The 24,415-nt window shown below is 37.7% G+C and overlaps 2 protein-coding genes across 3 annotated transcripts; both read left to right on the top strand.

The window, feature by feature from the left end:
- Positions 1 to 3,024: 3,024 nt before the first annotated feature.
- Positions 3,025 to 13,733, top strand: si:dkey-172m14.1 (uncharacterized protein LOC567451 homolog). Its single transcript, XM_044110988.1, has 12 exons — positions 3,025 to 3,424; positions 4,978 to 5,035; positions 5,148 to 5,295; positions 6,134 to 6,230; positions 6,617 to 6,873; positions 7,000 to 7,605; positions 9,738 to 10,002; positions 11,794 to 11,851; positions 11,951 to 12,098; positions 12,189 to 12,285; positions 12,716 to 12,972; positions 13,328 to 13,733. Exons 1-12 carry the CDS (start codon positions 3,169 to 3,171, stop codon positions 13,625 to 13,627), a joined length of 2,547 nt encoding a protein of 848 aa, XP_043966923.1. The 5' UTR covers positions 3,025 to 3,168; the 3' UTR covers positions 13,628 to 13,733.
- A 3,113-nt stretch (positions 13,734 to 16,846) lies between these two features.
- Positions 16,847 to 20,763, top strand: si:dkey-245n4.2. 2 transcript variants are annotated; one of them, XM_044111801.1, is made up of 6 exons: positions 16,847 to 17,000; positions 17,973 to 18,355; positions 18,453 to 18,603; positions 19,315 to 19,437; positions 19,720 to 19,810; positions 20,085 to 20,763. In XM_044111801.1, exons 1-6 carry the CDS (start codon positions 16,946 to 16,948, stop codon positions 20,281 to 20,283), a joined length of 1,002 nt encoding a protein of 333 aa, XP_043967736.1. In that variant the 5' UTR covers positions 16,847 to 16,945; the 3' UTR covers positions 20,284 to 20,763. The 2 variants fall into 2 exon arrangements, with proteins under 2 accessions (XP_043967736.1, XP_043967735.1); XM_044111800.1 differs by having other exon boundaries at positions 18,450 to 18,603.
- The last annotated feature ends 3,652 nt before the right edge of the window (positions 20,764 to 24,415 follow it).

Below are 24,415 nucleotides of genomic sequence, written 5' to 3'. Positions count from 1 at the left end.
GTTAGCTAACGTTAACTCGGGCCAGCATAGCTTGTAGAGGACGATGCTTGCTAGCCACTTAATGGCGGGACTTTTATTATTATTATTATTATTATTATTATTATTATTATTATTATTATTATTATTATTATTATTATTATTATTATTATTATTATTATTACTATTATTATTATTATTATTATTATTATTATTATTATTATTATTATTATTATTATTATTACTGCAGGGGTTTCATGCTCTTCTTTCTCTATGCAGCCCCGCTGGCTTTCGGTCGCTGTTAGCTTGGCCTTTCTGTCCAACTCCGCTCGAAAAAAAAAAGTATCTTCTTCCTTTCTATAATGGCGGCCATCTCGCTTACAGCACAGACTGCACTTTTTTACGTAGCCCCCTAGCGGACTCCGTAGAAAGTCCTCTAGGCCGTACTTTTTACTTGCTCTTTGCAATGGGGGATGTCTGTTTACATCACAGGTAATTTCCGGTAAGCTTCATAGCAAATTTAAAACAGACAGCAATCATTTCTCAGTAGCCAAGAGCCCAGACAATGTACAAAGCAAATAGGGCAGGGTAAGATAAATTTTTTTAATTATGTTGCTGCATACCATTGTCCATTGTCTGCCAACATGATCGCAATATTTTTTTCTACTGTTCCACTTAACTGACCTTAGATCAGTTCCAAATTTATTACACCAAGGGTGCCAAAGTCTAGTGCTCAAGAACTACCATCCTGAAACTTTTAGATGCATAGATGATCATTTTTGCTAAACAACCTTCATTTCATTGTGATTGGATGGCTATCAAAATTGAGAGCAAAGCCCTGTGTAGAGTATGTATGTATAGCAGCAACAACAACAAAAAATCTGCCAGTAGAAAGGGCTCCTCTCTGCTCAAAATCCCCTAGGCCAAGATTGCACAGTAGATGTGGCTAAGATGAGGGGAAGTAAGGTTCTGTGGTCCTCTGATAGTCTGCTACTTGAAAATGAAGTAATGCAATTCATGCACTAATGTGTATACTAATTTCTAATGGTCTAGTCCTAGTAAATATTCAGAGACACAAAAACACAATTCTCTGGCTTTCTCTCAAAAAATTGAAGGACTAGTGTTGCAGCCATCTTACAAGACCTCACCCATGTGTTTTCTTTTGTCGAATTGATAAATGCAACAGTGCCCTCACTAAAAAGTAAATTAGCCCAGTTCTAAAGTTCTCCCAGTATTTGTGGCTTTGCACCAAAATACATTTCTTTAATGTGCCACATTGCAGTGGCACATTAAAGGCACACAATGTTAATTTAAAGATAAATCTCAGATGTATTTTTGCATGTTTTTAATGCAGGCAAGAGACTCTGACTTTCAAATAACACAAATAGAAAGCTTAAATTGGAGTAAAGAAGTTTATCTGTGAATATGTCCAATTTATTTTTGGCTCAAATGGAACCTCATACTCTTTAGCGAAGTGTTGGGAGTCTATCTCCCTACAAATCTTGGGTTTACAGCAGAATAGTTCCTTCTGGAAAACAGCTTTTCCTGTTGGGCGTTTCTTGCTTATTCCATTTGTTCTGGTGCCTCTTAATGAATGTTTACAGATGAGCTTGCACACAGATCACATACTGTGTTTTTTTCCCCTCTTTCCGTTGCTACCCCTCCCATTCATACAGTAGCACTTCCTCTTAAAAGTGAGACATCGAGGGCAGGGTTTAAATAGATTCTTGTTATTTGCTTTGGGGTTAATCTTAATCATCATGTTAACATAAGAAACTAAATTTATAGTATGAGGTAATTTCTAACTCATGTTAATTTTTCAATTTAAAGAGGACATGTAGTGTAAATAATGCATTCCGATATGGCAAATTATATATGACTTTATTTTTTAATGTTGTTTAAATCTGCCATTTTAGTTACTTTCTGCCTGAAGGGATCCATGCAAATCCAACTTCACTTTCTTACAATGGTGAAAAATGCATAGAACTCTTATGGGTTATTTTATGAGTAATATCAGTTTTTTTATTGGGGTTTTTCCCCACCAATACAGCTATCTGCTTAAGAATGAAGGGAAACACGTAAGGTTAATTTTTTTCTTTAATAGAGCTGGGTGTAGTCAAAAAGAAGCAAATAAATCAAAAACAGTTAGCTGACACACATGACATTTCAGTTTCCTCCAGCAGGGGGCACTAAGTGACTCTAATAATATCACAACCACATTATCCTGTAATGTGGACGTTATAATGACCACACATACATATTTAAGTCTCTCACATATACAGAATCATGTTAAATAACAAAGCAATATTAGTATGGATTTTACCTCAGAAACATTTCTAATAAAAGAGGGAGTGACCAATATCTACATAACATACAAATGAAATAAAGCTTTCTGTGTGATCATTTACAAAAAAAAAAGGTTCTTGGAAGATTATTCACATGAGTACTATGTTTTATTTTTGAAGACATGTTTTGTACTTGTTCAATGTATCTGGCAGAGTGGTACTCCGTCTAAAGATGTTGTTTCAGGGGGTGTACCTGTGTGCATGTGTAAGAGTTTAAGAAAACATTATTACCGTATAGATGTGAAGTTTGTCAAAACTGGATTTTTTTGTTTTTTAGATACATTTTGTGCAGTCAAGTTGTTGTCTCCTGACTTTGCTCCACTGGTTCATCTGTACATGTGCATACTCTACTTCTGATACTTCCACCCGACAACAAGCCTCTGGCTGGTCCACATCTGCAAGGAAAGGAAAACTGAAATGTGTAAGTAAATAGTTATATATTGCTCTCATCTATTAAGTGAAGTGTTTTAAAGTGTATTAATCTTGTGTACAAAGTAAATTGGATCATTCAATCAAATATAAATACATTATTATGTATTAAATATGTTTACAATCTTTTAATTAAAATTTCATGTAGCCTAAGATAAAGTAGGTTGTTGTTTGTTTGGTGGGGTTTTTTTGTCTGAGGGTGGCACCATTGAGATTCCATACTTTCACTTCCTTTAAATCATTTGTCTTCCAACAGGGGGCAGTAGAGGTCTGTGATAAAAATAAAACTTGTTCTGGGCGCGTCTCTTCCCACTACTGTGGTTACAGTCTAACGGAGCTTTTAATGAAATATAGAACTCTCTGAGTGGATGTATACTTCTGTGTTGTTTTGTCTTTCGTCGTTCTCCTTTGTGCAGCGATGCCAGCTGTGAACAGCTTTACAATCAACTACGACGCGGTGAATGAGGAGGGGACGTTTTCGGCGGGAGACACTGTAACGGGACAAGTAATTCTGTCCTTATCTAAAGAAACCAAAGCTCAGCGGCTGTTTGTGAAGGCTAAAGGAGACGCAGACGTCCGATGGACGCGAAAGAGCGGCGAACGCACGCACACGTACTCTGCGCACCGGAGATACTTTAAACTGAAAGAGTTTTTAATCCCAGAAGGCACGGAGGGTAAGCTTTGGTAGCTGCATTAATGTGGAAAGTACAGCATGCTTTTGGTTTCCCCTTCATCTGAAGGCCTGTATGCAGTTTTGTTGTTAAAATGATCAACTGTCTTTTTTTTTATTATGAATTTCAATCGTGTGTATGAACTTTCACAAATAGTTGATACTGAAACTACTAGAAATTCAGTGCTGATGCAAGTGGTGCAAGTTATACTTGTGAAAGTCGTAATGTTAAGAAACAAGTTGTCAGTCTACGAAGTGATTACTATGGCTTTTCACTTGCACAATATGGCTTTCTGCTGAGAAGGGCAAAAGATAGCTGGAGGCTGCCACAAGTCTACAAAAATAGTTATCGGTTAGCTATAGAAAACAAATTCAATGGACTGTCTGGATGTCTTATCAACGAGAATGGGCGTTTTGTATGCACAATGTGAGCACTACAACGAAATTTACGCTACATCAAAGACCATTAAAGTGACAGATTGAGCTGGAAACTGTTTCACTACAATTAGATGCTAAATAAAGGGGCGATTTCAATGTTTTTGAAAAGTCTGGACAGCATTAGATCATCTCAGATCTAAAGTGTTTAATATTTTGACTGGTCAAATCTCAAATGAAATATTGTAGGCTAAATATCCATCCATTGCATACCCACCTGTCTGTGTAGTGTGGGGAGGGAGCTGGTGCCTGTCTTCGGAAGTTATAGGGCGAAAGACGGGAAATGCCCTGGACCGGTCACCAGTCCTTCACAAAGACACACAGGACAGACAACCATTTGTACAAACATTGACACCGAAGGACAATTTAAAGACATCAATATCACTAAGTCATTTTTTGGGCTGTGTGAGAAAGCTGGAGTATCCAGAGAGAACACACACATGCACAGGGACAACATGCAGGAAGACTTCAGGCCACGACTCGAACGGATGACCTTCTTGCTACAAGGCAACTACGTCAACTACGCCCTGCAGTCTAAGGACTGATTCATTAATACATTTTTAAAGATTTAGGTAGCCAGTATGAATATCATCAGGGCCACTGTAGGTTGAGACACCTAAACAGTGCGTAATTGCAGATTCTTTAAATCCTTTCTACTTATACAGTTCACTTTTGTATTACATTCAATGTTTCTTGATTTTGTTTTTGTGTTTTTATGCAGAATGTTCTTGCTAAGGTGAGAAGGAAGTGCTATGACTGGGTGCTGTTCATGCATGTACCACTTATTACAACTTCCACACCAATGTAACAAACATCACTTTACTATAAAAACGTTTGTGTGAAATAAATGATTAGAAAGGCTTTATAATGGGGCGTGCTGTGGCGGCGTAGGGGATAGCGCAACCCACGTTTGGAGGCCTTGAGTCCTTGACATGGCATTCGCAGGTTTGCTTCCCGGACCCATCTGCTGCATGTCTTTCCCTTTCTTTTTCCCCCCTTCCTGTCAGCCTACTGTCATATAAGGGACACTAGAGTCCACAAAAAAGACCCCCTAGTGGGGGAAAAAAAAGAAAGGCTTTATGATTTAAATAAGTGTACCAAATTTCTTATTTGGATTTCCAGAAACTGTTTTGCCTGAAGGGACCCATGTCTTCAAATTCAGCTTTATGATCCCAAATGAGTAAGTATTTTTTGGCTACTCCAGCCACCTCTGATTGGAGCTTATCAATGAACGTATGACATTATGTTCCTTCACTAATGGGCCGAATAACCATAATCTTTTTGTCATACAGAAACATGCCATCGTCTTTCAGAGGAACTCATGGAAAAATTGTCTACAAACTGGAGGCCAAACTGTCCAGGAGCTGGAGGATGGATTCCACTGCAGAAAAGGAGCTCAATTTTGTCTCAAAGTCCTTCTCAAACTTTAACACTTTTTTGGTGCGTATAATATTCCATGATATATTCAGTCATCAAATGAGTCACCCCAAATCCTGCTGTTTTTACTTGTGTATTGGTGACATTTGTGGATATTCTGACAAAGTTAACTTTGCTAATAAGCACAAACCAGCAAAGAGTTTGTGTTTTTAAAACCTTGTTAAATAAACTAGTTTGATGATACAGGAGCAAATTCTAATGGACTACTTCTAGTGTTTTGCAGAGGGATTATTTTCCTTTTAATCTCTACTATTTTGTATATTACGCTACACTATTTATCTTCTAGGGAGTTTGTAGGCAAAATACAAAGCTGATTTCTAGCTCTGTTGATGTCTGAATAGTGTAATTCAACAGATTAAATGTATCTGTGAGGTTACAGTAACGTCATTATATCCACTGATATCCTGTTTTATTTGCTTGTTTGACCCGGCTACGTGTGTGTGTTTACATTTAGAGTGGGAAATGGCTTGATCAGTCAACAACGATGTTTTTTTTTTTGTACAAGCAGGCACACTGGTTACGTTCAGTATAACATATGGGTGATTATTAACTACATCCTCTACCATTTTAATTTACGGAAGCCATATTAGAATTCTAACTTTAGGGGAACCAACTCTTGTTCAGCTTTGGACTTTTGTCTTTTAATTGACTTCCTATAATTAAAATGCGTTATCAGGTGAAACGTGAAAACGCCTTTGTGACGATGCTGCTTTGAAGACTCAGTGATGTGATATTACTGCCCTCGTTTGCAAAGAGTAGGCTAATAAAATCTATTGAGGTGAGAGGCTCCTCTATTGTCTTCTTGACTTTGCTATGTCTGTGGTCTTTTTCTGTCCTCCAGTCACAGCAAGGTGGTTCCACAGAGAAGGAGATGGGGATGTTCTCAAAGGGACACGTGCACATGGATGCCACCGTTAACAAGACGGCGTACGCCCCAGGTAGTCGGATTCTGTTTTTCAATTATTAGTTGTTTTCCATGCTAAAGATGGGCCATCAATTTAATTTTAGTGATGTTTACTCAGGTAAATAGAAACAACAGTGGAGTAATGGGCCTTTATAGTTCTGCAGATGATTTTCTAAACAAAAGCAAGATGCAAATCTAACAGTGGAAGTATTTTCCAATATAAACAATGCACTTACTCTAAAGCTAAGTAACTACAGCAGCCTTCCAAGTATTCTGAAGAAAGTTTAGAAATATTTTTAACAGCAGAGGTATATGTATATTTGCTGCTTCTTTCTCATATTTAAGATTTACAGCTTAAATTCTACGTAGTGATTGAAAGCTTAAAGAAATGTCAACAATTTGAGATGTTTTTCCTGACAGGTGAAACTATGCTGATATTTGCAAAAGTCAACAATGCTTCTTCTCGAGACATGACTCCCAAATTTAGCCTGGTGCGGCGCATTAAGTTTCTCGCTCAAGGAGACTCCAAAAATGAGGAATACACTGTCGAGAAAGTGGCCGATAACGTGATCAAACCCCACACCCAACACGAGGTCAAGTGTGAGATGAAGATTCCCACCGATGAGATGCTTTCCATCGAGAACTGTGAAATCATCTCGGTGACACACCAGTTGAAGGTACGACACAGAAACGTGTCAAATAGAACTTTTTATTTTAATCTATGCATACTGGAAACTTCTCAGTTTTTAACCGTTTTTAAGCCATTTAAAATTGAATCATAACTTTTTCATGATTTCTCACAGGTATATTTGGACATCAGCTTTGCCTCTGATCCAGAGATTGTCTTCCCTGTGGTTATTTCACACCCTACTTTAGTCTTTGGTGCTAATAACAGTGGGCCTGTGGGTCCTTATCCTGTTGCCGGTTTCGGTGGTCCAACCAACAGTGACTTCCTTCCCCCTGCAATGGCTGTTGGTCCTTATCCTGCACCACCGTCTTCAGGTCCCTATGGTTACCCAGGTCCCCAAAGTCCTTTTGCACCACCACCTGCATACCCAAATAATCCACAGGTTTATTGTGGTCCGCCAGGACCTTATGCTCCTCAGCCACCTCCAATATATGGGGCCCACAGCAACCCAATGCCACAGGGGCCTTCTCCATATGGATTTCCATTTTCACCCTCTTCATCCTCCACCATGCTTCATCCTCCACCGCCCGCGCCGATGCTCCACGCGCCCCTTTCGGGGCCGCAGGTCCAGCCACCTTTTTCCTCCGTGTCTCCTTCAGCTCCCACTTTCAACCCAATGCCTTCTGCTCCAGACATGACTACAGACTTTCTGGCTCAGACAAATGATCCTCCGGCATACACATCGCTTTTCCCATCTTCGACTCCGGAAAAAGTGGATACAAAATAAACACATATTTAAATTATGGCTAAAACCACATAGGCTTTACCATGCTTCCTAAGAATCCTCTAAATGTGTTGTTGGAGATTGACATAATAAAGCCAGTGTAATCAGTATTAGATGTATTAAGCATGATGAAGTATACTGGAAAAAAAAACTGTGCCTTGGCATGTCATGTTACAGATGATTTCTGATGAGTTAAGTTGCTTTTAGCCTTTTCGTCTGGTGCATATAATGTAACTAAGCTCATATTCTCAGGATACCTTCTGATAAAATGCCTTAATATTTAAAGTGTGCTTTTAGCATAAATTTATACCTGTCTAAGGAAACCACATAGGTTCTACCATGAAACCACATAGGCTTTACCATGCTCCCTAAGAATGCTCTAAATGTGTTGTTGGAGATTGACATAATAAAGCCAGTGTAATCACTATTAGATGTATTAAGCATGATGAAGTATACTGGAAAAAAAACTGTGCTTTGGCATGTCATGTTACAGATGATTTCTGATGAGTTACGTTGCTTTTAGCCTTTTCATCTGGTGCAAACAATGTATCTAAGCTCATATTCTCAGGATACCTTCCGATAAAATGCCTTAACATTTAAAGTGTGCTTTTAGCATAAATTCATACCTATCTACCTCTATATCAATTTTTATGTAAAGCGTGTCAAAAGCTTGTATTTTATGGGTCTAATATGTTCAAATAAAGATCCTTAAATGATTTCTATGTTGTTGTTTTTTTATGTTAGATCAAGGATTTGGTAATGTAAGGGAGTTGTGATAAACTGATAAAGATATATAATGTCATTTGAGTGAATAAATTCATGCTTTTACAGGCAACTTTGGTACAATTGTTGTAGTTGCCTGCTAGCTCAAACAGTGGTAAACATTTCACCAGTCTAATCGTTTACATGTATAGATATGGCGAAGATGTTTTGCTGTACTTCAAACCAACCATCAGAATGGGATTTGAATGTTTTTGAAAATAGAATTATGTCACTATATTTGTGTGTTTCAGTATTGATTTTCATTTTTGTTCATTGAAAGGTCTTGCCATAGTTCCTTTGTTTAGATTCTTAGTTTATTTATTTGTATACTTCCTCGTGCATTTGCACTTGTTTTCTCTTAGATCATTGTCAGGTCTTTTCCTTGATCTTTAGTTCACCTCACTCTGTTCCTCAACTGTTGCTTATTTTCCTTTGATAAGGCAATTTTCTTTCTTTATTTTCCTTTTCCCTTACCGCAGTATTTAAGTTCCTGGATTGTTATGGATCGGTGTTACATCATTTTGTTATGCACTGCTACCTCCTCTGTTTTTTGTCTGCATTTGCTGACCTACTCTGCCTGAATTGTTTTTTTTCTTTAAGTTCTCATATTTTATTGTACAGTAAACTATTTTGCTAGTTTGTCACTGTGCTTAAGTCCTCTATAAACCTAAAAAAAAAAAAGACAAAAAAGAGGTGGTCTGACAATCTCAGAAACTTTTGATCAGCTTTAAGCATATCTTAGGTTTACAGACAATTAACCAACAAAGAGAAAATATCCAGTACGCATCAAAGATGTGGATAAAATGCATTGTTGTCAATGTATAAATAAGAAAACGAATGGGACAGACTGGTTTGAGATGGTAGAAAGGTAGCAATAGTTCAAATTCTACCTGGTAGCAAGACATGTAGATAATGGACATCACTGTTTCTCCTCTCAGCTTAGAAAACAAAATTTGAATCTTAAATAAATATCAGCTTTGACATTCAGATGGCAGCATGAGAATTTAGTGTAAACCTAAACATGTAGATCCATTCTGGTTTGTATTAACACTTCAGGTAGATTGTGGTATAAAGGTTATTACACCAGCACACATTTGGCCCCTTTGTACCAGCTGAGCATCAGCTCACTGCTGTTCATCTCCATCGGTTACTGCAAAACTAAAACAATACAAAAGATCAAAGTTAACTAGACGAACTACCATTGTATTACCTCAAAGGCTATTTTTATACACACAGACATATGAAATGATAGCTTCAATTGCCCTACGTCTTAACCTGAAAATTAAAGCATTTAGGTCCGTCGGGGCGGACCCGGAAGTTGTGTTCTCAGAAACACAACATTTTACACCGGCAATAAGGGACACTAACATGTTAACATGTCCCGAATTAACGACTTCAAGATCGTTTGTGAGGACGCGAACAGAGATGGCGCTTTTTCCGAAGGAGACGCGGTCGCAGGTTTGGTTTCTTTTAACTTATCAAAAGAGACGAAAGTTAAGAGCGTCAGTGTGAAGCTTAAAGGAGTCGGTCAAGTTTATTGGACTGAAGGGACTGGAGAAGACGAAACGTCGTACAGCGCGAGTAAGAGATATCTTAAAGTCAAAGAATACCTGGTGCTGGAAAAGACAGTAGGTAAGTGAAATAAATGCGAGTACGTAGCTCCTTTTAATTCTGGGAATAATTGCTTTTATCATAGTCACATTTCTGTGAAGGTATTAATATAGAAGTACATTTTAATGGAGGTCATATTTCTGGGTTTTCTAATACGGTAAAGGTAATTTTATTTATGATATTTTCAGCAACAAGACAATACAAAGTACTTTACAGGAATTTAAAGGAAATACATACAAAGTAGCAAACCAAAGGGAAGTGCAAAAGAAGAAAAAGCTAATAATGTTGATCCAAAGTAAATAAACTAGATACTCCTATTCAGGATTGGTAGATAAGTATGAGCAAGTATCCTCTGGTCTAATTCCTATTCTGGTTTGGATGATTAGGAGTCTAAAAAGTAATTGCTAAGGTAATTTTTCTGGATTCTAAGTTTGTCGTAATACATTTTTTTTGGTTGCAATAATAGGAGTAATAATCTAAAAAATACTCTAATATTGATCTAAATAGATTCTAAAAGATAAGCTATGGAGTGACTAACAAATTTAAAAAAAACTAGAGTCGCTGGATTCCAAGTTTATTCAAATTCTTTAGAACAAACTTCCAGTAAAGGAATTAGAACAAACTTGTTAAAATTAAGCCACCAGTTAAGCATAATTTTAAAACAGCAGCAGTCTTTGACATTCAATATTCTATCTAAGTTATTGCAAACTGGTAGTAAATTATGCAGATTTATTTGGAATTTGTGATTTTGGCATTTTCTTTATAACTAAATTACTGGAAACAAAGAGCAGAAAAAGGGTAAAAATAGAATAGAAGTGTCATGAAGTGCGGGTGTGAAGTAGACTCTTGAGACCCAGGTAAATTTTTGCTTTGACAAAATTTTGATGATGTTTTTAATGAAGAAATAATCCAAAATGGTCCAAAAACCAAGGCAGCACTGCTGAGTGGAATCCAGGGCTCAACACACGTAGCAAACAAGGCACATGAATGGACTTAGACGACAGACTGAGGACAGACAACAACAACAACTAGGACCCAGACGAGGAACAAAGGGCACAGGTGGGGTTAAATACACAGAGGGTAATCAAGGAAACGAGACACACCTAGGAAACTATCAAGGAGAGAGCGGACAACAGGGAGACTCCGAGACAAAGAAACTCAAAATAAATACACAGAAGAACACGGAACATGACAAGAAGAGATAAGAGAAACTGGATGTTAATGTCTCTTATCAGTTTGGGCACGAAGAATGTCTGTGGCCTTTGACAGACGTGTCTGTTGTTTAAACAAGCAAACAGAAAATAGTTTGTTCTACATTCAATAGACTACAGAGAGGTATTAAAGCCTCTGTACACAATTCGCTGGTGTCTCAGTTTTCACGCAGCTGCCTTCTTTTTTTCTTTGTTCAGGATGGTTGGTTACTCCCAACTGTGGAATTTCCGTTGTTAAAGAGACCATCGACGTCTGATGAGTTCATCCCTGTGTCAGACTTTTAAAAATTCCCCCTTAAAACAACAAATTAAGAACAAAGTGATTTTATACTATAGGTACAACAATAAATATATAATTAACAAATATGTCATTTGTTAATTTTAATTATGTTGCAGAAATGAATGTTAGTCAAAATAAATTGCTGATATGAAGAACCTATCAAACAAACTACAATATTACACAACATCTAGATGTTGTGACATCTAAATATGACAATGCATTTTCACAACATTTTATTTTTCCACAGCACAGTTTTTTTGTTGTTTTTTTTTATGATTATTTTCTAAGCCTTTCACTGAAATGCTTAATTTCTCTACTCAGGCAGTGTACTTCCTCAAGGGACCAATCAATTCAAGTTCAGGCTTCAAATCCCACAGGAGTAAGTGTGATTTTCTAACACATGGCATGAAATGGTGAAAATGGTGTTATTATTTCTGTTTACAACCACGTCCGTACTTAAAGATGTTTGCCCTGTCAGGGAGTTGCCATCATCCTTCAAGGGGATACATGGCAGCATTGCTTACAAGGTTGAAGCACAGATATGTAGGAAATGGCATTTGGACTCTACAGTGCAAAAGGAGATCCAGTTTCTTTCAAAGTCCATACGAAACACTCGCCTAGTTGTGGTAGGTGTGACTCTCTGGTGTTGTATCACATTGTTTTGAACAAGCTTATTGAGAAAGTACTTAAAGGTTTATTTTTATTGCATATTATAGTGTCCACAGTCCAACTCGGTAACAGAAAAGATAGGAGTTTTCTCCAAAGGAGAAGTCCAAATGACTGCTTCTGTGAACAGGAATGTTTGCTCTCCAGGTACAGTTTTATTTTTCTCATTCATTTTAGGGGAGAGAAACTGTTGACAGGACAATTCCACAAATCGGGCTTTTATGCAGGAGCAGCAGAAAGAAACCATTTACTTAAAGAAAGTAAAGTCTTTTGATGTCTCAAGCTCATTTTGAGGTGGCAAAAGACTTGAGATAGGGGTCAAAGTTTACATTTGAGCAGTACAATGACCCTGAACCTTCAGCCAATTTTTCTACATTCCACTGAAGGATGCCCGAGTTAATATTTAAATATAGATATAACTATGTACACCTGACAAGACCTGAAAATTTACATTAGCAAGGCTCTCCTTCCACTCTGTCTGAAATTTGTAGGCACATATGCAGGGCACTGTTTGCATTGTCATTACTGGTCAACAGTAAGTTTACCTACATTCAGATTTTTCCGTTTCTTTAAACAGGTGACACACTAACTGCTTTTGCCAAAATCTCCAATGGTTCCTCCAAGTCAATGAAACCAAAATTCAGTTTACAGCAAAAGACTGTTTACATCGCTGGGGGTTCCAAAAACATCAGGGACATGTCTTTATGCAAAAAAGTCGGAGACACCATCAAACCAAACTCTGAGGAAACTGTGTCCTGCACCATCGATGTTCCTCCAGACACTATCTACACTCTCAATAACTGTGATCTTGTCTCAGTGGAGTATTACCTCAAGGTATGTACATTTCCACCGGTGCCACACACATTTTTTTTTTACCTTGGGTTTTCTGTCCATTCAACTTTTCATCAATGTTCTTCCATATAAAATGCTGATTACAACCTGCACTTGTACAGCAGCATGTCAACTTTGCTGGAAAGCTTCTGTATTCATTTTTTTTAATTAGCTATAAGCCATGGTTATCAAAATTAACAGAGATCAGTACTGACATAATCTGTGTCTAGTAAGTCAATCAAGAGGTTACATTTTTAAATCGAACTAGTGAAATAAATTAAAGTTTTCATCATAGTCTAACTGATTGGCATGCACCTACACAATGTAAAGTGGTTTTATTCATGTCTACATTCACCAGGTGTACTTGGACGTTAGTTTTGCCTTCGATCCAGTGGTGGTGTTTCCCCTGATAATTGCTCCTGCCATTGCACCTGATCACTGTGAGGACTTGGGGCCTTACCCAGGTGGTCCTGCCGGGCCCCCGAGTTACAGTGACTTCTCATCTGCAGCTGCCTACCCTAGTGAATTTAATCCCGTACCCATAAGCACAGGTGCCTGTGGGTACCCCACACTGGAAGATAAACCCCCGTTGTACAATTCTCTTTTTCCCGATGGTCAAGACACAACTGGCAAGAGAGAGCCAGTTAATAAAAACTGAACTTAAAGACATAATCAGAAATGACAATTGTGTCAATTATATCATTATCTTTGGCAATCTGCACTAACGGAGGACTTTCTGGTAAAATAAAAACCTATTTGCTTTCTCCTGATTGCATTCTTTGTGGAGTGTTGGAAAGAAAAAAAAAATCCACTAATATCATTCAGAACCACAAATGGCTTCCAGTTCGTTTTAGTGAAGAATGGGGCTTTCAAACTCAGATGGTACATTTATGCTCGCTAATGTCATTAGTTATCCTTGGTGTCTTTCCGCTGTTCTGGTTTCTCCAGACCCAGTAATAAACAAAGTGCTTTGATTACTGTTATGGTGCTGGGATGGAGGTAGCTGTAGATATCAGCATCAGTGTGATACTGACTCCATGGAAAAGGTTACCTTGCAGCCAGGTGGTGGTGGGAAAAAAAACACACAAAAAAACAGACTATCTCTAAACATAATCAAAAACAAAGAAAACTGAGGAAAAATACTAGTGCAAATAAAAAAATTGATCAGATTAAAATGATAAAATATCACAACTAGTGACCTTTTGAATTGATCTAATTAATGGTCTGAGTGAAGAAAGCGTCTTTCCATTAGTTGGTCCTTGATTTTGGCTGTCTCAAGCACTTTCAAGACGATAGTGTCATGTTGTGAGTATAAATTAGACGCAAACGCAGACACCTGGAGGCAACAGGTGGTGTTGAGTAATTAATGCAAAATAAAGAAAAATCCAAACTTGCAAAAACGTGAGAAGCGGAAGTGAAATAAAATAAACCATACAAAAGCCAGTCAGGAGATATGAGGAGAGTACGGGGAGCCATCGAAGAAACGGAGAGACGACGAGGAATGAACGGAGGAACCAGCGAGGAGGAACTGACGGGGGGCGAAGGAGAGAGCACAGTGGACAAGAAAATAAATTAAACACTAAGAATGATAGTTAAAGAATGATAGGTAGAGGAAATGATGAAACTAGATTAACTAAGAATAACAAGAAGAAATAAACACAACTAGAAACACTAAGGACTGAACTAAAGTAAAATCAAATCAAGACTAATCTAATCTAAATAAGAAATAACACAGAATGGTGATGAAACTAATATAAAAGGACGAAACATAAAAACCTGTTTGCTTAATATAAAAGGACTAAACCAAAGTAAAACAAAACTGATCTAAAAAAAAGAGGAACTAAGAACCACAGGAGCAAACAAAACTCAAGCCAAACTCAAAACAATCCCAGATCCTTACAGGTAAGAACTAAAATTCAGCCTGAACTTGGAAATCAGTGGAGTGAGCAGACTACATGGCTGAAGAGCAAATTGACTCATTACTCATACTCAGAGGTGGTCTTCCTCTGCACCCCGACACTCTTTTTTTTTTTTTTTTTCTTTTCCCAAATTGATTCATAAGCATCTTAACTCCTTTATCATCCCGAAAAGAGACACTTTCTGTGCTCAATGTTCAGATGTGGGGGAGATTTCTGATGCGGTCAGGAGTTTCATAACTGCAATTCTTAAATGCTCATATTTGACAACTGCAGTTAATTCACTACATATACTCAGATGCCCAGTATTGACTTAAATGTCATTGCAGAACCCCACCAAAAACACTCATCATATAAATCTTACCCCAACTGCCAAGATAAATTGGAGCCAAATCAAATTAAAAGTGTTGTTAATGAAAATATGGGAATCTACCATCTGATCTTTTAATGTAAAACCAACCCGGTAGTCTTTTTTTTTTTTTTTTGCAGTGCACAAACAAATAAAATAAATAAATCAAAAATATTGGTGGTGCTTTTACAAATGACTCTACAGAAACCAACAGTTTTGCTTTACATTTTGTTTCGTATATATTTCTAAATGTTTCACTGGGAAATATTTTTGGAGGTTTCTGGCAACATGCAAGTATTTCTCTTTGTTTGTCTTTGTTGACACATTCTTTGCCTGAGATACAGGAAAACATCACATGATCATGGAGGCCCACTACAGCTCCCCAGCTTCTCATAGCAACGAGTGAGAATGTTTGATTCGAGTGGTAACACTGTTTTCTTCTAATAGCAGATTTATGCTCTTTAAAACTCATTAGCAGTCTATGGATGTAAAGTGATGTTATCCCCTGTTCTGGCAGTGTGGGAAACAAAGAGCCTACAGTGGGGAAAAGACTGAATATTTAATCAAGAGTTTATTTTGTCCTTTTTGTGATTTTATTTTTATTTGTTTGTTGTTGTTTTTTTGCCACTTTATATAGCAAAAATATATACTATATAACTTTATGCATATATCTACTCGTTTTATGAAATGTGCATGTTTTAATTGGCAACAGTGTATTAGTTGATTGACGTGTTTACTTCACTGTTTTAATAAAAACTATCCTCAGCTCTCTGCCTTCTAAGTCTCAAAACGGTTGAAAGAAATACTTATAATGTAAATGTCAAAATTATCTATTTGTTTTTTTTGTTATTGTGTTTTTTTTACTTCACATAAATGACACGTGCAATGTAGCTAAATTGTTAAGATTTACTTCATTTGCAGATGATACTGCATGTTACATTTCTCAGGATTGGGGCAGCGTCAATCCCATGATGGACAGAGAAATAAAAGTAATAGAGATATTGTACGAACAAATGGAATGCAAAAACTAAACTTATGCTAAACAGTATTGAAATTGTAAGAATGTATGAGATCAGATTTTTTGGGAGTTGACTTGAAATTCCTCTTCAGGTCGTACGCTCCCAGTAGATGAGTATTGCGTGCTCAGTGACAGAGCATGGTGCACTTTCCACACTCGTCCCCAGCTTGACCCTGGGGAGAGATCCTGATTGAGCAGAAGAGCAGCACTATCTCCTCTCCATGAGGACTGAAAGCTTCCACTGCTGATGTAGATTGTTCATTGATAAAACAATCAGAAATCAATGTGGCTGTTTTTCTGACGGTGAACTGTGCAGGGAAGGTTTGGTATGTGTTTGAATGGGACTGTATTTGAATATTTGAGAGAGTCCAAAACAATATATACAATAAACAATAGACCACAATTGACATTTAATATTCTTAAATAAAATGTTTTTACTTTTTCTGATTACATAATCCACTAAATAAAACATGCATGTCGACTATATTTGCTAAAATATGAGCTGACTTTGAAGTCAACAAAGCTTTAGATTGTTTTGAATAGCAGGGGACAGCGTTTCCCCCCGAAGGTCTTTCTTTGGCCCCTCCCGTTTCATCCGTCTCTTTGGAAAGTTTAGCTCCTTCCCACTTGTTGCTACTGCTAACAGTCTCTAAGGAGAAAAGCTCGATCCTCATATCTGCACCTGCCATCGCTATGAGAGGAAAAGGACTGCTTTCTGAGTTTTTGCTTTTCCTTATCTTTTTGAAAGGTAAAATTTGATGCCATTTGCATTTTTCGCCGATCTATGCAAGTTACGGAATTGTACATTTCGACACAAGTTGTTTTGGTTTTGCGTAGATTTTGCGGAGAAACCAATTAGGACTGCGACGTTGTAATATTCTAGATTTTATTTGTGCTTCAGCTGTACTAAAATCAATTTGCCGAAAGAAAGAACCAATATCATAGAAAGAGACCGCCGAACAATCTCCAGAATTTAGAAAGTATTCCCTATAATGGTAAAACTTTAAATATTCCCGAAGTATGTTATGGTATGATTAGTCTCTGCTGTCAAGTAATTGAAAGAAACGAGAATTTCCCCCCAAAATTTTTTTTAGGACTTCCTTATTACAAATAATAACGAAAAGAAACAAACTGACACACGAACCTAAACAATATTTAAAAAAAAAAAACAATAAAGAATCATAATGCACCTTACGTTTCAGAAACCAGAATAAATGAAAATAAGTTCTGTGATGCGCATACTCTGGCTTTTATCATTCTTTATTAAACAGCCTATTAAAATTTGTTGTTTCTCCTGGTTTCCCTGATTTCCCTGATCTCCAGTCCTCATAGCTTTTAGTCTGATAACTTCTAAATTAACTAAGTGTAGAGGACATATAAACCTGTTTTTGCATTGACACATCTGTATTAATAACCCAGTGTTTATTGCTCTTTTATAATATTCCTTAGGACTTTTGTCTTGAATGAGCAAAAACAAATGTGTCAAATCGCATCCAGTCTCTGGAGCTTTTACTCAGTTTTGTCATTCTTAGTTATTTTTATTTTACTCCTTGTCTGGTTTTATTGGTTTTTTTTCTTTTTCTTATGTACCTCTCTTGGGTCCTGTGTGCTGTTTGAAAGTGCTTTATTAAAAAAACACTAGATTGCACTGAATTAGTGTACGGTAATTGAACATAGACATTGTTTATCAGAACATGCCTGCTTCATGTTTCTCCCACAGAAGTGTCTGGACTAAAGATTCGGAACAAGCTTCTAGGTAAATGCCTGCTGGTGCCAGAAGGAGCAACAGGAGGTCAGGCGTCACTTGGAGAGTGCAGCCCAGACTCGCCTGTCCAGGAATGGCGCTGGCTCCCAAAAGTCCAGGCGCTCAGCAGCCTCCACACCGGAGAATGTCTGACTGCACCGAGGGAGGAGTATGAAGGCGTTGTTTTGCGGCCCTGCATTTTCAAAGATGGAGCTGGTGGCGAGGATGTGGAAAGAGAGGCGAGAGGCCAGGCTTGGACTTGCACAAAGAAAGGCCACATAACTCTGATAGAGAACAGGCTTCACTTGAGTGCCACAAAAGATTCCACTCTGGTTTTTCTGCTGAGGGAACATAAACAGGTAAGGATTTTGTTTTACTTCGTTTAGTTAGTAAGTTACGTTTAGCTGTTTTGAAATGTCTTCAGAGGCTGTCATGGTTCCCCCTCTTTGCTAGCAGGGTAGCAAGTGGAGAGCTCTCGAAAACCAAACGTTGTGCAACGGGAGAGACGCTGAAGAAAACCCAAGCCAACCTTATCATCATGTGGAGGGGAAAAAAACTAACATTTCTGAAAGCCCTTTATCAGAAAGACACATCCAGGTGAAAACATGTAAGAGCCAAACAGAAGCTTACGCGTAAAGATGTGATTACTTGTGTCTTCCTTCCGATTGCTGCAGTACTAATCATTGTTTAAAATGGCTTAAGGCAGGCTTTACATGTTTTAATACTGATTTCTGTTGACAGTTAACAGTTCGACAGATGTGGATGTGTCCATATACTTCAAAAAAATGTTTCATCGTCATTCCAGTTTTTAAGTGTGGAAACCAAAGTATGAAAAATGTCCTGGGGGGGAAACCAAAGTTTACATACAGCATCTCTTAATTCACCTGATTGATTCTTTGTAGCATGACCCATGACTGACTGAATTTAATGTTTTTCTTCATCATGGTGAACTGGTAGCATAAGCCTACACCGTAAATGTGTATAGTCCACTACTGCTATAAACAAATTATGTAGCCATTATGTCCATTTGATGGATTCGTCAGTCGTTGTTTTTTTCTTACTCCATCGACAGCAGGTCAGGTTTCAGCCTCACAGTGTTAGTTTTCCAGTAAGAGAGCCAGCTACTCAACACAGGCCAGCATAGGTAGAATTACAGCAGCATCCACACAGTAAAACCTAGTTTGGATGAAAATTGCATTGGATTTTCTATACATTTCACCTTTAAACCAGTATTATTGGTTCTTTGGAGATTCATGAAGGATAAAATAATTTATTTTCACTGATTACTTGGGTCTCTTTGTATTGTCCTTATGTCCAGATGAGGGTATTTTGGACTCCAAATGGACAGAAGCTTATTCTGTAAAGGATGTGATGATTCCTTCTTCTTTGATCACCAAATCTCCTGCAGATCCCACTATGGTTTTTTTCACTATGGATTATGGTAAGTTTATCAAACTGTAATCCATAAAATGACTGAACGTGTTAGAATTGATCGGTATAAATCCAAGACCAAAACAGTTAGTTGCCTCATATTCTGCAATTGCTCTACATAACCTCTAGATGGAAGCAGTTCTTTATGAACAGTGGGTAAAGGTCTGTGTGGGTGCAGTAGAGCATGCATAAAGACCAAGTAACAGGCTCAGTTTTGGATTTATTTAAACAAAGATGTGAAAGCTGATGTAAGATATAATTTGTATGTCTTTAAATATACCCATGTGTTCAGGAATGGGATGGAAGATAACCATGTTGGTGTTGAGCTCCTTGGCTCTGGTCCTAGGAACTATAATTCTCATCCTCAATGTGTACTCCAACAGGTGAAGATGGGCAACAAACACCCACACACATGCACACACACACACACACACACACACGGTCACACACACAAGACACACTAAGCATGTCATTAATTTGTTGTATTAACACATCATTTACACAACATGTTGATAAACACGTTTTCTTCACTTTTAAGCGTCAAAACAGAAGCCCTACTCCAGGGTCAGGTAAACTTTGGTACACGAGCCACACGTGGATCTTTAGTATTTCACTTTCCCCTATTTCTTTACGCTCCGTTTCTTTATGTTGTGCCAGGAGGAGAAAAGTGGTTTGTGTCCTGAAGTCGTACGCTCCCACGCCAGAGATGAGCATTCCTGGATCGCCGGCACCCAATGAAAGAGCCGCCCTGACCGAGCATGCCATGCACTTTCCACACTCCTCGCCAAGCGTGGCACGGGGGGAGATCCTGATAGAGTGGAAGGACGGCACTGTCACGTCACTATATGACGCCTGAAAGCTTCCACCGCCGACGTAGATTGAGAGCTTGGTTGTTTTTCTGACGGTGACTCTGGTGCAGAGTGAGGTTTGTTATTCACTGGTTCTGTTTGAATGGGAGTATATTGTGACGGGATAGTTACCAAGTAAAAAAAAATAAAGCAATTTACTCCGAGTGTGTTGCTGGCAAACTTTTACAGCAGTACACAGGTAGGGCTCACATAGAAGAACGACTTCAAGGCCAAACTGCCTGAGGAAGATGAAGAGCATTGTGTAGCTGTCATACATTTTTTTTACATACTAAATTATGGGCTACGGATAAAAACATCGTTAGGATGACTAACTGGAAAATTGCAAAAATAATGATTTAGGGTAGTATATGCCTACCTATAAATTTAGTTTCTTATAAAATCATAGTCGTGATGCTGACATGTACGGTTTCTGTAAAAGATGACATTGTCTTTTATGTGTCAAGGCATAATAAAAATGATCAAGTCTTTGCCAGGCTCCAAACATGTTTAAATCAACAGATATATAGAGAGGAAGGAAAGAAAATGGAAAATCTACTCCTTACCATCTCATAGGCTAAGTCCCAGTCATGTTTTCCAAATCAACTATATTTTATAAACTGATTGTGGGCAAGTATGAACAGCAGAGGATTTGATTTTTCTGGAGGATATTCACCTGCTTTCCAGATTGGTGAAGAGAAGTGGATGATTTAAGAGAAGAAATTGCTTAATTAAATGGGCCGCTTCCAAGATATTTCAAGTCGATTTACAGATGGGAAACTTTCCAAAGAGTCTTGCAGCAGCCATAGAAAAAAGTCCACAGAAAGGCTAGGTTGCATTTTACCTGTCAGAGTTGGCGTGTGAAAGTTCACGACAGTGCAGTTACAAAAATAATGCAAAACATGTAAACGCTTGTTTGAAATGATTTTTAGAAGAAAGTCTTCTTTGTTCTTTTTTTTTTAAATGAAGTGTGGCCCAACGTAGATTTTTCAAAGAAGCCTCTGAATTAAACCCGTTCTCTGTCCTTTGTTAAACTCCATATGTTTAACTTTACTGCAAAACAACATCCTTAATAAAAAAAATCTAAAGCAGCAAATTAGCACAAATTTTTAAGTCGTCCTCCACCACAAACTGGTGGAGGACGACATTTTATTCTGCCACAAGATCCTGGCGCCTTCCATTCATTGAGTCGTTCATAAATTATGCTGTAAACTTGGGGTCTTGGAAGACTTTATAGTTTCCAAGAGTCAAATTTGAGGCAATTCTTTTTTTTTTTTTTTTTTTTTTCTGACAACTAAAGCTTGACCAGACAAGATAATGAAACATGACAACACAGCAGTAAATCTACAAGAGTGGCTGAAAAAGAAAATAATTGAGGTCCAGTCAAAGTTCATAAAATGCTGTCGTAGGGCCTGAGAAGGTTGTGCAGAGATTGATGTCTGCAAACCTCAATAAGCTGAAGCAATGTTATACTGAAGAGTGAGCCAAAGTTCCTTCAAAACCACAGAATTGACTATTAAATCCATATAGAAAATGACTATTTTGTTTAGTCTTTCACACTTTTCACACTTAGACCATCTACTTTCTTCTTGTTTTACTGATTAAATATTGACAGCATAGATGCTATGCAGTACATTGATTTGGGATAGATTTGCAAAATCTTGAACAAATAGTCTATGTCTATGATTTGGTAGTTCAAAATCAAAAACAAATTCATAACAAAATTATTTTTGCAATATTTATGCCAAGTTATCATATGATCCCGATGTTTTAAATAAAACTAATTGATAAAGTGGTGTAAGGAGCTCCTCCTACATCTTTGCAGCAATTGTCAGCAGAGGAAACAGTGAAGTGAATCTGAATATTCCTGTTAGATTTATGCGCTCTCTTTGGATTTGGCAACACCAGCTAGCTCCTCAAATCGTAGCCGACCGTGGAAACTTCACACTAAGGCAATGCAGATTCTGTTTTTCATATTCCAGGAGCTCCATTTCCAAACAAACTGCAAATATTGCTTCGATCTGAAAATAAAACTTTGAACCAGCAATCAATCCCATTTCTACTCGGAGCAGGCAAGATTGGGCCGACGTTGTCCCTGATCCAGGACTGTTTTATTTGCTGTCACTATTTCAGTCGTCACGCACTAATTTAAGAGGAAATGGATTAAGCGTTAGTTTCCCCAAGCACAGAAAATGTTAATCCAGGTTTTCTAAGCCAAAACCAAAATGGGTTTGAGAGGAGGAGGAGGCCCCTAGGTTAGTTTGCACAGTAACCAGCATGTACATGTTTGGGCCGGAAACTTTTGAAGATTTTGAGTGAGACTGATTGAAATTCAACATTTGTGCTTTGGAGCAGCATAATTGCTCTTCATTACTTTTTCTTCCACAATGTTCTCAATGAACATAAAGCTGTCAAAACTGCTGAGTCACCGGGGCTGGTTTTGTTCGTAACGAGGAGAGGATTGAAAGTTTTCTGAACACACCAAAGCCTTGGAGTTCCAGAGAACCCAACACTCCTCTGAGCCACGGCTGCATGTATGGATTAGGACAACTGCTCTTCAAAGAATGCCATTACATTTGTTTAACGTAAACATCTTGTGTATTTACATTTTAACAGTCTGGAAATGAAGAGCTATCAACTCTTCTCTCTTTTTTTTGTCTCTATTCTTTGTGATGAAGCTGCCACCTTTGCAACTACAATAGGTGCGTGTTTGCAGGTGGGGCAAGTAGGACAGAACAGGGTGTGTTTTGCGCCTGCATGAATTAGGGGTGTGTGAAAAGTGACACATAACAGAAAAAATGCACATAACAGGTTTCCTTTAGAAAACTCCTTAGAGGACTGCTGTCACTAAAGGTGCTTATTTTTACATGTACTGCTTGCTTTCAGTGTTCCCCATTAAGTGACGGCTTAAATTGTACAAAAATATTCACAGGATTGTGTGCACAGCACATGTAGTTAGAATGTTAGCAATGTCTGCAGAAAACATGGAATGGAAATGAATGTGCAAATATTGGAAGTTTCTAAAAGAATGCATGGAAATACAAAATTGAAAGTGGTAGATGCGTAAGCCAAACCTTTGGGATAAAATTTTATTGTGTTATTGGCACAGAAACAATGTTGCACTTTATAAAAAGATTGCCATGTTTACAAAAAAAACAAACAAACTTTGTGCTGATTACACAAGAAAAGAACTTTTTTTTTCTTCATATGATTGTAGGATTTTAGAAAAGAAGAACAAAATTATGAACAGTTCCAAGTCCAAATACCTGTCAGTTCTGACCTGAAACCCTCAGGTTTTGGATAAAAATCTGAAATTGAAGTGAGGTGGATTTTTCTCAGCCTCATAGTGAGTCCCGCTATTCAACTCAAAGAAAATGACTTCAATATGTGGGAGGCATAAAGGCTGCTAGCAAAAACTACTGAACCCTGTTTTATAAAAATTTATTTTTTTAAGTATTTACACTAATATAATCACGTTTTTACATCTTTTAATGTTTTCTTACATTTTCTCAATTATATATACTTTTTTTTGTTGCACTGTACCAGAAAAAGTCTTCATTTTTACATGACTAAAATCTGCCACAGGTGTCTTAACTTTTAAAAACCACTGTACAGATGGAAGTCAGAAAACAGGAAGCAGTAAAAATACTGCAAGATAGTCTGAGGACAAAATTTGCCTATAAATTGTTCTCCCTGCTAAACAGAGGAAAACACAAAACGAAGGAACAGAGACGACCAAAAACAGACGTGTTCTAAGAATTAAAGGTATAATAATAAAAACTTTGCAGTCCAGCCAAAATGTTGGCATCCACAAATCAGCTATAAACTGTCATCATCACTTGTTTAAAGCATATCTGTCCGTAGAGTTGATTTCCCCAGCCCGCATTCCAATCTCTCCAACGCTTTTATGTGTTGGAGAGATATCAAAAAATCTTTCAGAGTAGTTGTGAGGCAAGATGGTACATCTGGAAAAGACTGGAGTGGACCCAAACACCATCAGCAAGAGGCTTGACAAGAAGACGGTGGCTGTTGGTGCAGTTACTGAATAAAAATGTTAAAACTACCTCTGACTGTCCACTATTTGCCGCTCGCAAGATCTTTGGTCAGGGAGTGAGAATGAGGTTGCAGAAGCAGTTATGGGAC

The sequence above is a fragment of the Gambusia affinis genome, linkage group LG03, assembly GCF_019740435.1.
Source record: "Gambusia affinis linkage group LG03, SWU_Gaff_1.0, whole genome shotgun sequence".
In the NCBI taxonomy this organism is placed as follows: Eukaryota; Metazoa; Chordata; class Actinopteri; order Cyprinodontiformes; family Poeciliidae; genus Gambusia; species Gambusia affinis.
This window is presented reverse-complemented; position numbering and strand designations above follow the sequence as displayed.